The 12104-nt window shown below is 55.7% G+C and overlaps 1 protein-coding gene across 1 annotated transcript in view; it reads left to right on the forward strand.

Moving 5' to 3' along the window:
* Positions 1-387: 387 nt before the first annotated feature.
* The window catches only part of TTC16 (tetratricopeptide repeat domain 16), a 12299-nt gene continuing 582 nt past the window's right edge, over positions 388-12104 (forward strand). The window contains exons 1-14 of the mRNA XM_021691572.1: positions 388-405; positions 1160-1332; positions 1666-1756; positions 1913-2056; positions 2852-2952; positions 3042-3171; positions 5217-5431; positions 6074-6318; positions 6653-6794; positions 8677-8842; positions 9369-9515; positions 9676-9855; positions 11307-11394; positions 11772-12100. Of these exons, the coding sequence (XP_021547247.1) occupies positions 388-405; positions 1160-1332; positions 1666-1756; positions 1913-2056; positions 2852-2952; positions 3042-3171; positions 5217-5431; positions 6074-6318; positions 6653-6794; positions 8677-8842; positions 9369-9515; positions 9676-9855; positions 11307-11394; positions 11772-12100 (2169 nt within the window). The remainder of the gene's footprint in view (positions 406-1159; positions 1333-1665; positions 1757-1912; positions 2057-2851; positions 2953-3041; positions 3172-5216; positions 5432-6073; positions 6319-6652; positions 6795-8676; positions 8843-9368; positions 9516-9675; positions 9856-11306; positions 11395-11771; positions 12101-12104) is intronic.

Below are 12104 nucleotides of genomic sequence, written 5' to 3' on the forward strand. Positions count from 1 at the left end.
CCCGGGCGGGCCGGGCTTCTAAGGGGCGGAAGTGGCGGGGCGGTGGCGTTGACTGGCGCCTCAGCTAGTTCCGCGGCGCCGCCTCACGGTGTTTCTGTGGAGTTTGTTGTGAACTCGCGGAGCCCTTATGTGACCTCCGGTTGGGAGGAGGGAGCCTTGTTCTGGCCCCTGCTGTGGCCCTGCAACGCTGCGGAAACCTTGCAAGTCCTCTCCCTGACGTAGCCTCAGCCTTCCCGGCTGATAAGTTTGCTAACCTCCTTCCGGCTCTAACAACCCTTGGATTCCGGAGGCGTGGCCTGAGGGGGCGGAGCCTGTGGGCGTCCGGGAGATGGTGCCTGGCAACGTCCGGAGTGGGCCTCGAGAGGTCCTCCCTTCGGAGGGGAATTCATGACAAACTCCAGAGAGGTGCGGGAGAGGGTCAGGAGAGAAGAGGCCGAGGCGGAGTTCGCAGGAAAGGTTTCAAGTACAGGAGAGGCAGGATAAGTTGTGTGATTCAGGAAAGTCCCTGGCCGCAGTGCCGAGAAGTGAGGGCTTGAGACGTATGAGCGGTTGGGGAGGTCGAGAGTTGGCCGGAGCTGGCGTCCCGGCAGAGAGGGCATTGGCCCAGACGAGAGGATGAGAGAAGAGAAGGGATCTAAGAGATCTTTAGGAAGTGGGACAGACAGGACATGAGGACTGATAAGACAGAGGTGACTGGCTGAAAAGGTGGAGTCACCAAGGTGGGAAAGCCTGGGGCAGAAGTCAGGTGAGGTGTTCAACTTGCCCTGCTGGGCATGAGGGTCCCACAGGATATGCAAAGGGCTGCGGGACCTCCTGGGCCTGCAGTTTGGGGTAGGGCCTGAGCTGGAGACATTAGAGTTTTGGGAGTTTTGCAACTAGAGGTGAAGCTGATGGGGGGCCAGAAGGAGAGCAGAGTGCAGTGTGAGTGTAAGAACTCTGGCCCCTGACCTTGACCAAAGGAGAGGGAGAGAGGCAGAACTGAAGAGAGAAAAGTTGGAACATCCCTAGGGGAATGGGACTGCCACCAGAACCCAAATTGTGCCTCCTGCCAGCCTCGTTTCCAGCCCTCGTCCATCCTGTAAAACACCTGAGGAGAGTGTGTAAGAGGGGCGGGGGTCCTCTCTGAGGCCTGCCCCAGCTTGCTGTCCCTTGGTTCTAGGATGCTCTGGAGCTTGACCCGGCTCAATCAAAGGCCATCCCAAAGCCATGGGTGTTTCCAGTCCCAAAGGGAACCCTACAGCGCATCTTTGGGAGCAGCCAGGTGTTCCAGAACTTGGATGATGTAAAACCGAAGGTCACGGGATTAACAGTGCCCCTCAAAGTCAGGGAGTAGTGAGTCACTACCTTGTCCCAGGGTCCCAGGTTCCTACCCTGCACAGCGAGTGGCGTGCCCTACAGCCTTGGGTCAGTTACTCTCCCTCTCTGGGCTTCAGTGAACTCAGCTGTATAATAGGGCTCTTCTGCCTCAGCAGATGAAAGGCTGCTGGCCGGGATGAGCTCCAGGAATACCAGGCTCCTCTCCCTGGGTCTCTGTCTACCGGCCCCACCCTGTCTCTCCGCCCACGTCCCCCCTCCTCCCAACCCACTCCCGTGGTCACAGCTGTATGCCCTGGGTTGGTCAAAGTCAGGGCCAGCCCCTCTGCCTGTGCCCCCCTGCCCCTACAGCTACCACCAAGGCCTGCAGTGCTTGGAGAAAGAGGACTGGGAGATGGCCGTGCTCTTCTTTTCCCGTGCCCTCCACCTGGACTCCCACCTGGTGAGGGGGTGGGTACAGGTGGTTGCTGACACTGCCCTCACTGTCCTGCCTGCCAGGCTCCTCCTCTCGGGGTCACCAAGTCCGTTGTGATCATTGAGCATCAGGCCTCAGCAGACGGTGGAGAGGGGACAGCAGCCTGGGTCCCCTCTTCCTCAGGTAGACTTTTACGCTTTACGAGCTGAGGCCTACATCCAACTCTGTGACTTCTCCTCGGCTGCCCAGAACCTGCGAAGGGCCTACTCCTTCCAGCCAGAGAACACCAAGTACCTGGAGCGGCTTACCTTGGTCCTTTACCTGCAGGTGCCCTGGGCTGCTGCAGGCCCACCCGCCATGTCCACCTCACACCCAAGCCAGTTGGCTCTCCCTCCAGCTGTGGGGGGTTTTCCTTGCTCCTGGGACCAGCTCTGTCTCTCTAGGGACCTTCTTGTCCCCATGTCTGAGTCTGCACCTGCTGCCCCTCTCATGACCTCTCCTACCTCCAGAGATGGTTTACCACCAGGGCTGGATAAAGTTCTGCAGCATTGCCCAATAGAACTTTCTGCAGCGATGATAGTGGTCTACTCTGCACTGTCCAATCTGGTAGCCATTAGCCACGTGGAACTGCCGAGCCCTTGAAATATAGTAAGTGTGAGTGAGGAACTGATTTTTAAATTTTATTTAATTAATTAATTTAAATTTGTATAGCCACATGAAGTGAGTGGCTGCTGTCCTGGACCACACAAACCTAGCATCTAGAAGCTCTAAGCACTAAAAAGGTAATAGCATCCCCCATTTACAATTCAAAATAAAATTACTGAACCACAAAATACCAACAAAGTCCAAGGTTTTCTGTTTCTGTTCCTGTTTCTGTATTGCCATCTTGCCAACTGTATAATTCTATCTCTGCTGTCTCTCCCTCGCTCTGTATCTCTCTCCATCTCTGTCACCTTCTCTCCATCTCTATGTCTCTGTCCCCTAAATTTTCTCCCAGATCTATAGGGCTGTGTCCCTGGCTCTTGTCTCTCTCCCCTCCTGCCCCAGTGGGTGCCCCCTGTAGCTAGTGGGTGCTGCTGGGCCAGAGTCACAAGCAGAAGGGACTGCCCACTGTGTCCCCAGGGCCAGTGCCTGTTTGAGCAACGTGCCTTCGCAGAAGCCCTGAGGGTCTTCTCGCAAGCCTCTGTGCTCCAGCCTGAGAAAGCCAGCTTCCGTTACCGATGGTGAGCACCAGGCATGCGGCCGTGTTCTCCCTGCAGCCCCTTCCTGCCCCTCTCGCCCTGCAGACAGAACATCTGCCCTCTCTTCTCAGCATGGCCTGTCTCCTGGCCCTTGAACAGCATCAGGACTGCCTCTCGCTCATCGCCAAGGAGGTGAAGCTTGGCACGACCAATGCCGATGTCTTCATCCTCCGGGCCAGGCTCTACAACTTCTTCCAGAAGGTAGAGTGGGGAGGGCGGGGCGGGGATGGCCCTTCCCCTCTGTGGATGCCCCCAGCATACTCTGAGATTAAGGAAGGCCATCAGGCCGCCGGTGTGGCGGGGACCTTCGTTGGCCACTCAGCATAGTTGTCCTGCTATCACTCAGCTCTAGCTCTGTGCCAGGCCTGTGTCGGCCCGCAGAAGCCACAAGGTGAGAAACCTGTGCCATCCCGCCCCCATGGGAGTTAGAGCCCAAGAGAGATGTCCTTGAGCAGATCATTGCACAGAGGATGATTTCACAAGTGCAGGAAGCAGCACAGCATGGGGGCACCCAAGGATCCGTTAGATAAGGTGGCCCTTCCTCCTCCTTTCCTGTCTCTCCTTATTTGCCTCACTGTCCGGGCTTGGAGCCAGAAAGTACAGGGAACAGTGTGGGGACAAGGGAGACTTGGGGTCACAAGAGAGGAGGGACTGCAGGTATGAGAGGCCATCAGGTAGGGTTTTGTGAACCGAGGAGGCCCCTGACTTCTTCCTGGGGCCTCCAAAGGGTTGCTCTCTGGGGCAGTGGGCTTTAGAAAGATCCTGTGGCTGCCAGGGGGAGTCTGGGCTGGAGGGGCAAGACTGGAGGCCAGGAGCCTGGGTGCCGTCCAGCCAGAGAGGAGGGTGGAGGCGAGGATGGCCGTGAGGGTGGCCAGAAAGGGGCTGGTCCCACAGTCCTCTGGAAGTCAGGAGCAGAGACGGATGGGGGAGGGCATGAGGGAAAGGGAGGGATCCGGAACAATGCCTGGTGTTCAGGCTTGGGCTGGTGCATGGGAGCTGGGAAACTCAGGGGGAGACTCGGGTGGGCGGGTTCACCTCAGTCACCAGGTGGTGCATCCTGGGGGTAGCTGGAAACTTGAGCCTCCCTATGCTGGGGGCTGGGCTTCTGGGCCCCCACAGTGAGTCAGTGAGAGTCTCCTTCCAAGGTAGGAGACTAGTAATTATTGGTAATTATTGACTGTGGGAGTTTGGCCCCTCCTGCCACCTCAGCCCCTGTAATGCATAGGCACGTTCTAAGCACTTGACTCATGCTTGTCTTTATGGCTTGAGGTAATCATTTGAGTAGATACAACCCATTGTCCTCTTTTCACAGATGAGGAAATGGGTCCAGAGGGCCTGGGTGACTTGCCCAAGGTCACACAGCCAGTTCTGTGTGGTGCTGCCCTTGAACCCAAGCCCACCTACTCCAAAGCCCTGTCCCGAGCCTCTGCCATCTTCCCCCTCCTGACTTCCACTCACAACTGGTGTCCACACTGTTTGCCCTGCTCACCGTCCAACCCATTACCCTACAGGACACAGGATGCTTGCTAAAACTGTTTGTTGACTGACTGACAGACTTGTTCACCCAGTGGAAGGTATTTGCCTGGGGATGTTTTCTGCTCAGGCCCAGGCCTGCATCTGTTGTCAGAGTTGTCTTGGGCTTAAAGGTCAGGGGAGTTGGGAAGGACATATGCATGGGAGGATAGGGAGGATGTGACAATCATGGTCAGGAGGACACACCTTCCGCCCACCTTGAGTGAGCTTAGAAGAAGTCCTACAGGGGCGCCTGGGTGGCTCAGTTGGTTGAGCGACTGCCTTCGGCTCAGGTCATGATCCTCGAGTCCCTGGATCGAGTCCCGCGTCGGGCTCCCTGCTCGGCAGGGAGTCTGCTTCTCCCTCTGACCCTCCCCCCTCTCCTGCTCTCTCTCTCTCTCGTTCTGTCTCAAATAAATTAAAAAAAAAAAATCTTTAAAAGAAAAAGAAGAAGTCCTACATGGAGGAGGCATCTGCAACACCATTCTACAGCAGAAACCACCCAAGCTGACTTGGCTCTCCTGAGGTCACATCTGGAAAGGGACCAGCAGGGATGGGGCCTGGGATGGGATTTTCTCATAATGCTCCCTGCTGCTTTCATGAGGCAAAAAAGGTGGCACAGCAATGCAGGGACATCAAGGGTGGGTGACATGGTCTGGAGGTGTGCCTCTCCATGGGACAGAGCAGAGCTCGGCTTAGCCTACCACTCTGATGCCATCCTTGGCCCCCTGCAGCCCAGCCTCTGCTACCGAGACCTGCACAGCGCCTTGCTGTTGGATCCCAAGCACCCACAGGCCAAGGTGCTGCTCCAGATGATGGTGGACCAAGCCCAGAAGGCGCGTCAGGATGCTGGGATCCTAGCTGTGCAGGGCAAGCTGCAGCATGCTCTGCAGCGCATCAACTGTGCCATCGAGAACAACCCTCTGGACCCTAGCCTCTTCCTCTTCCGGTACTGTGTGGGGAGGTACCCATCTTGGGTCCTGCTGTATGGTCTCAGAAGAGGACTTGATCCTCCCCAGGCTTCAGTTTCCCCAAGTAGCCTCTAATAATCTTTCCCTACTCCCCATTAGGGTCAAAGCCAGGGAGAGGTCTTAGCTGCTATTGCCCTTGGAGGAGGGGCAGGCAGCCACCTTAGTTCACCTGGGAATCCTGGACCCCCAAGCCTGCTGAGCATTCATGCAGGGAGGCTCAGCCCAGCTCAGTGGCCAAGGCTTGGGTTTGAATCTACCCCTTGCCCAGGACTTATTACATGATTTGGGGCCATGTACCTTTCTTGAGTCTAGGTTTTCTCATATAAACAGTGGGGTAAAACATCTGTCCCAGGTACAAAAAGGCCTTAGTGTAGAGGTTGGTATGCATGCACCCTACTTCCTAAAAAGAAAGATGGAAGCTATTTTTGGGTAAAGCAAAACTACCCATGACCAGCAGGCTATCCGAGTAGTAATCCAGAGCCGGCCCCACACCCAAACCAGCGCGTGAAGAGAGGGCCTTCACGCCACCAGCCCAGGTCAGAAGGCCCAGAGTGGCCAACGTCCTGGCCGGCCGCCCCAGTGGGTAGGGGTGCCTTGGCCTTCATGTCCCTCCCCCACAGGGGCACCGTGTACCGCCGGCTCCAGGAGTTTGATGCCGCCGTGGAGGACTTCCTGAAGGCGCTGGACATGATGAGTGAGAGCCAGGAGGGCATGGTGCGGCAGGCTCAGCGGCAGCTGTTGCTGACCTACAATGACTTCGCCGTGCACTGCTACCAGCACGGTGCCCACGAGGAGGGCGTGCTACTGCTCAACAAGGCCCTCAAGGACGAGCAGCAGGAGAAGGGCCTCTACATCAACCGGGGCGGTGAGCACGGGCTGCCCCTGGCCCCTCTAAGGCGCCCTTGAGGGAGGGAGGAGGGAAAGAGCTTCAGGGATCTGGGGACACATTCTGCGAAGTGTTGCCTTAGACAAACTGGCTACAGTCTCTTCAAAATGCTCAGAATCAGGCGGCTGGGGAAAGGTGCCCGAGGCACGGAAAACCTTGGCAGGCACCCTCTACCACCCACGGGAGTGGGAGTTCGGGAGTTCACAGCCACCGGTCTAGGATCCCCCAGAGGGTGGAGCAGGCTGGGCTGAGGCTCCTGGGCACTGGGGTCGGGGGCCTGCTCAGCCCCTGCATCCATCCCCCGGGGCCCTAGATTGCTTCTTCCAGCTGGGCAACCTGATTTTTGCGGAGGCGGACTACCAGCAGGCACTGGCGCTGAGCCCGCAGGACGAGGGCGCCAACCTGCGCATGGGCCTACTGCAGGAGAGGATGGGCTTCTGCGAGCAGAGGAGCAGGTGCGGGCTGTGGGTGGTCCCCGGGGGTGGGGTGGGGGTGCTGGCATGGAGCCGCCTGCTGGGACCCCTGGGTCAAGATCCTCTGCTCTCCCAGGTATGTCTCCTAAATAACGGTTTTAGTTTTCAAGTTTTCGTGAAAAATTCTTCACTTTTTTCTGAATATTGTTATGGTAATTGTGCTTTTTATAAAAAACTGAAGTGTTTGGTAATGATGCATAATTCAGAACCTGAACGTTCCTTCTAATATGTCTCCCAACACCAACCCCCCCATAGGTTTGGTAAAGGTCCCTCCAGATTGTTTCCTATACATATATTAACAATTATTATCAGTTTACAAAAGTTAAAGTCATGCTAAACTGTTTTTTGACTTGCTTTTTAACTTCCAATGTCATTATATATATAGGACTACCTCATTCTCTCTTATTATTTGCATAGTATTCCATTCTATGGAAGTACAACTCATTTCTTAGGTAACCCTCTACTGATGACTAATTGGGCTGTTTTCTGTTTTTTATTATTATGTGATGAGCATGCAGGACGCACATTTTCATGCATTATACTAGTAATGCCATAATTAGATTGCTAGGAGCTAAACTGTTGTTAAACGGTGTGAACATTTAACATTTGAAAACATAATAATATCCAGTTGTTCTCCACAAACAGTGAGCCACTATGAACTTCCTCCGGGAAAGGAGAGTCTTGGTTTGCCCAAACCTCCACAGTGCAGGGTGTGAAGACTGTTTTCTTTTTTTTTTTTTTTTGAGAGAGAGAGAGAGAGAGCGCACGTGCACAGAGGGAGAGAGAGGGAGAAGCAGGCTCCCTGCTGAGCAGGGAGCCTGATGTGGGGCTCGATCCCAGGACCCTGGGATCATGACCTGAGCCGAAGGCAGCCGCTTAACCGACTGAGTCACCCAGGCGCCCCGTGAAGACTGTTTTCAACTCTGCAAATCTAGTAGGCAAAAAAATGCTCTCTCGCAGTTGATTTATGTTGCGTGCTTAAATTGCTAGTGCGGTCCAGCATCTTTTTTGTGTTTGTTGGTCATTATGGCTGGCCCAAACCTTTTGCCCGTTTTGCTGTTAAATTGCTCACGAAGGGGCGCCTGGCTGGCTCAGTCAGTAGAGCGTGCAGCTCTTGATCTCGGGGTCATGAGTTCAAGCCCCACACTCGGCTTAGAGCCTACTTAAATAAATAAGATTTTTAAAAAAATAATAAATTGCTCATTAAAACTTTTTGTTGTTGTTGTTACAGGAGTTCTTTGTAGGCTAGGAAACTTAGCTTATTGTCTGCCTTCTATGGGAAAATATATTTCCCCTATTTATTGCTTTCCTTTGTGGTGGTTTTGCTACTCAGTAACTTGGGATTTAATCATAGTCAAATTAATTTTCTCATTTTTAGCTGCTGGGTTTGTGAGATTCTTGAAAGGCCCTCCTTACTCCAGGATATTAAAAACATTCACTTACACTGGGGTCTTGTACTAGCATAAGTGTTGGGGCCGTTAAGTGTGTAGCTACTATATGGTCTCATACAGCAGGGGCGCCTGGGTGGCTCGGTCGTTAAGCGTCTGCCTTCGACTCAGGTCATGATCCCAGGGTCCTGGGATCGAGCCCCGCGTCGGGCTCCCTGCTCCGCGGGAAGCCTGCTTCTCCCTCTCCCACTCGCCCTGCTTGTGTTCCCTCTCTTGCGTTCTGTCAAATAAATAAAATAAAATCTTTAAAAAAAAAAAAAGGGGTAGCTGGCAGAAGAAGAGCAGAGGGGCATGGTGGAGGTGGGGCAGCAGAGACCAGCCTGATTTATCCCATACTCCCCAGTGGGGCCCAGGAGCCACCATGTCCCTCCCTGGGGCCCAGCGCACGACAGCCTGTGGCCCACTGTGTCCCGCAGGCAGTTCCATAAGGCGGATAGCCACTTCTCAGTGGCCATCCGGCACAACCCCCAGAAGGCCCAGTACTACCTGCACCGTGCCAGGACCCGGCAGCTCCTGCAGAACATTTTGGGGGCCCGCCTGGATGTTGCCACTGTCCTGCTCCTCAGCCCCAAGCAACCCAAGGTACGTTCCTGCTGGGCCAGGGGGGCAGGCTCCAGAGTCAATACATGTGGTTGCCTAAAGATACTCCCTGTTCCTAAAAGAGCTCTGGTTTCCTAGCAAAACTAACAGCTGCCGATGCCAGGCCGTGCCAGGTACTGTTCCAACCACTTCAGCTGGCGTTGCTCTGTTTACCCCTCTTCAGCACCCCACGGGACTGCTAACATTATCCCCCCACCCCCACCCCCACAATTTGCAGGTGAGGAGGGTAGAGCTCAGAGAAGTCCGTACCCTTGCCCCAGGGCACATGCTTAGACATCAGACCCGCAGAAGCCGGTTGGGACACCCACGGCTGGCCTAGTCAGGGCGCCCCCTCCCGGTGGGCCTCCTGGCGGGCTCCTCCCAGTTCTGGGGCAAGGAGGTCTGGCCCTGTAAAATCAGGAACTAGTAAACCCTTCCCACGTCAGCCCTGAGAAGGGCTCTGCGAGGGCAGGGCAGCACCACACCGTCTGCCCCCTGCCCTGGCCCACACCTGGCTCTTTCGTGGCAGGTGCTCCCACTGATGGCCAGCCTCTTCCCGGGCATGTCGGTGGAGGAGGTGCTCTGCAGCCAGGTGGCCAACCTGGCCAGGCTGCAGTTGAATCGGGTGTTGGAGAGCAGCCTGCAAGCTGGCATCCCTCGAGGCATCGTGGGGCAAGTTCCTCAAGTGGGGGCCACGGACCAGGAGTGGGAAATGGCTGGGCATCAAGGCTCCTCCTGCTCCTGCTGCCTCCTCAGGCCACTCTCGGGACCCTGGGGATGGTGGGCCGAGTCAGGGGGGCTTACCCAGCACTTTGGGGCCATGGCTTGGCAGGCAGCTCAGACAGCGGGAAAGAGAGCGCGAGAAGGCGCGGGCCCTGCAGTTCTGGTGGAAGCCTTTGTTGGGGAACTCTGAAGAGCTCCAGGCCACTCCCCAGACCCTGACAGGAGAGCCAGCAGGTGCAAACGAAGCTGAGGCCCTCCACGAGGAGGAAGAGGTGAGTGGGCCACATGCTGGGGCCTACAGCCCTTGAGGTCTGGGGTAGAGCGTAGCCCAAGCCAGGGCTGAGGGAGGCAGACTGGCTAGAGGCTGGCATCCAGGCCTGGTTCTGCCACCACTCTGTGTGACTTGGGCTGGGGTCCTTCTGCTGTGAGGTGGGGATGGTATCAATAAGGAGTACCCCTGAGGAAGGGCAAGAGGATGTGGACTCCTCATAGAGAGGCCTCCCCACACCTTGCCACACTCACCTTCATAAATTCTGTGTGCACTGGCCATTGTGCCAGGATTTTCTTAATTCTTAAATCCGTCTCTAAGAACTTTTTATTGAATGTCACATAAATATAGAAAAGCACACAGATCAATAGTGAGCTGGTGAATTTTCACAAACTGAGTACACACATGACGCCATTACCTATCGAAAGAACACACTCCCAGCTCCCCAAAAGACCCTCATGCCCCCTCCCTTAGCCCAGTGCACCCCCAAGGCTGTCCTGATCCTTAACATCACAACTGAACGTGCATGTTTCTTCACATCAGTGGGCAAATACGGTGTGCCCGCTTGTCTGGGGACTCCCTTCGCTAAGCATGTTTGTGAGATGTATCTAAGTTGACTGCTTGTTCTTATCACTGGTTGAGAATTCCATCCTGTGAAAGTCCCACGATCTGCCCACTCAATTGCTGACGGACAGCAAGTACCTTTGTGTTCAAAGGAAACTTTATGAAAATGAAGTAAATGGAAGACCAGCATCCCTTGCTGTAAATGACAAAGGCTAGCGCTACAGTTCTCTAGCTCACACTGGAACACAAAATACAAAACTTTCTGCCCTGAGGTCATTGTGAGCTCCCTCCTTTGGGGAGATGTGGGGCTGGCGCCTGCTGGTTACTGGGACTCTGCCTGCCCCCTCCCCGCTTCCACATACCCCCCACTGCCCGCAGGCGTGAGTGGGCCTGAGGCGGCCAGCAGCTAAGAGCTGGGCTGTGGAGTCCCGCAGGCCTGGATTCAACTCTGCTCCTCTGCTTCTTTGCTGTGTCGAGGGCAGGCTGCTTAGGCTCCTGGAGCCTTGGTTTCTGGTCCGTGAAATGGTAAAAATGGTAGTTCCCTCCCAGATATGTGGGAGGACGAAATGGGATAGAATGGTAAGCATAAAAAGCTCAGTTCTTCACTAGCCATTCCCCAGGGTACAGCACTTTACAGTTTACAGAGGACTGTCCCACATTCAAACTAATTTGCATTTTGCAGACGGCAGACCTGAGGCCCAAGCAGCCTCTTGAACACTGCCGGAATTTCTCACAGTGCCCTGCCGGTCGAGTCCGACCACTCCCCTTCCTGTCCAGTCTTCACCTCTCGTGCTGCCCAGCCCCAGCTGGGCCCCCTGAGGAGCTCTGGGCTGCTGGCCTTCCTTCCAGAGCTGAGCCGCTGGCCCAGGGCCTCCCATGGCCTGCAACGGCCCCACCTATCTTCTGCCCTAGGAGGAGCAGTGGGAGCCTGCACCCAACAGGATGAGGTCCCTGTCCGACAGCTACCTCGACCAGACCTCTTCAGGCTCCGTCTTTGGCTGTAAGTCCCCAATACTCTCGCTAGGCCTGAGTAAGCCAAAGCAGCAGATTAGGCAGAAGTCAGGGGTCAGAGACTCCTTGGCCTGCATGTGCATTTGGGCTCTGCTACTTCTAGTTCTGTGATTGTAGAGCAGGAGGAAGAATCCTCACTTTGAACGGGGCATGGTGAGCCCTCAGTGTCTCCCATTTATCCCACAGCCCGGGCCCACCTGCAGGGCTCGGGTTGCCGAGGAGCGCTGGGCTGGCATCATCTGGCAGACCCTCCCCTTGGCCGTGCAAGGCCTCTGGAATAGAGGCAAGGGTGAGGCCAACACCTCCTTCTCCTGGAGCTGTCTGAGCAGGGCAGCTTAACGGATGCTCTTGGTTCATCCTTCCCAGTCAGGACCATGTCCACCTCAGAGACAGAGACGTCCACTATCTGCCAGGAATACAAGAGCACCTCAGCCACTGCTGTGACATCCTCTGACTCCCCACTGCTGAAGACTCAATCCTCAGACCTGCTGGAGAACAGAGAACACCTAAGCTTGAGCCACAGCCCCAGAAAAACCAAGGCCACCCAGGGCCACAGCCAGAGCCCCAGCAGGACCAAAGCCACCCAGGGCCAGAGCCGGAGGCCCAGCAAGGTGGAGGCTGCCCAGGGCCAGAGCCGGAGGCCCAGCAGGACCAAGGCCACCCAGGGCCAGAGCCGGAGGCCCAGCAGGACAGAGGCCG

The sequence above is a fragment of the Neomonachus schauinslandi genome, chromosome 13 (assembly GCF_002201575.2).
Source record: "Neomonachus schauinslandi chromosome 13, ASM220157v2, whole genome shotgun sequence".
In the NCBI taxonomy this organism is placed as follows: Eukaryota; Metazoa; Chordata; class Mammalia; order Carnivora; family Phocidae; genus Neomonachus; species Neomonachus schauinslandi.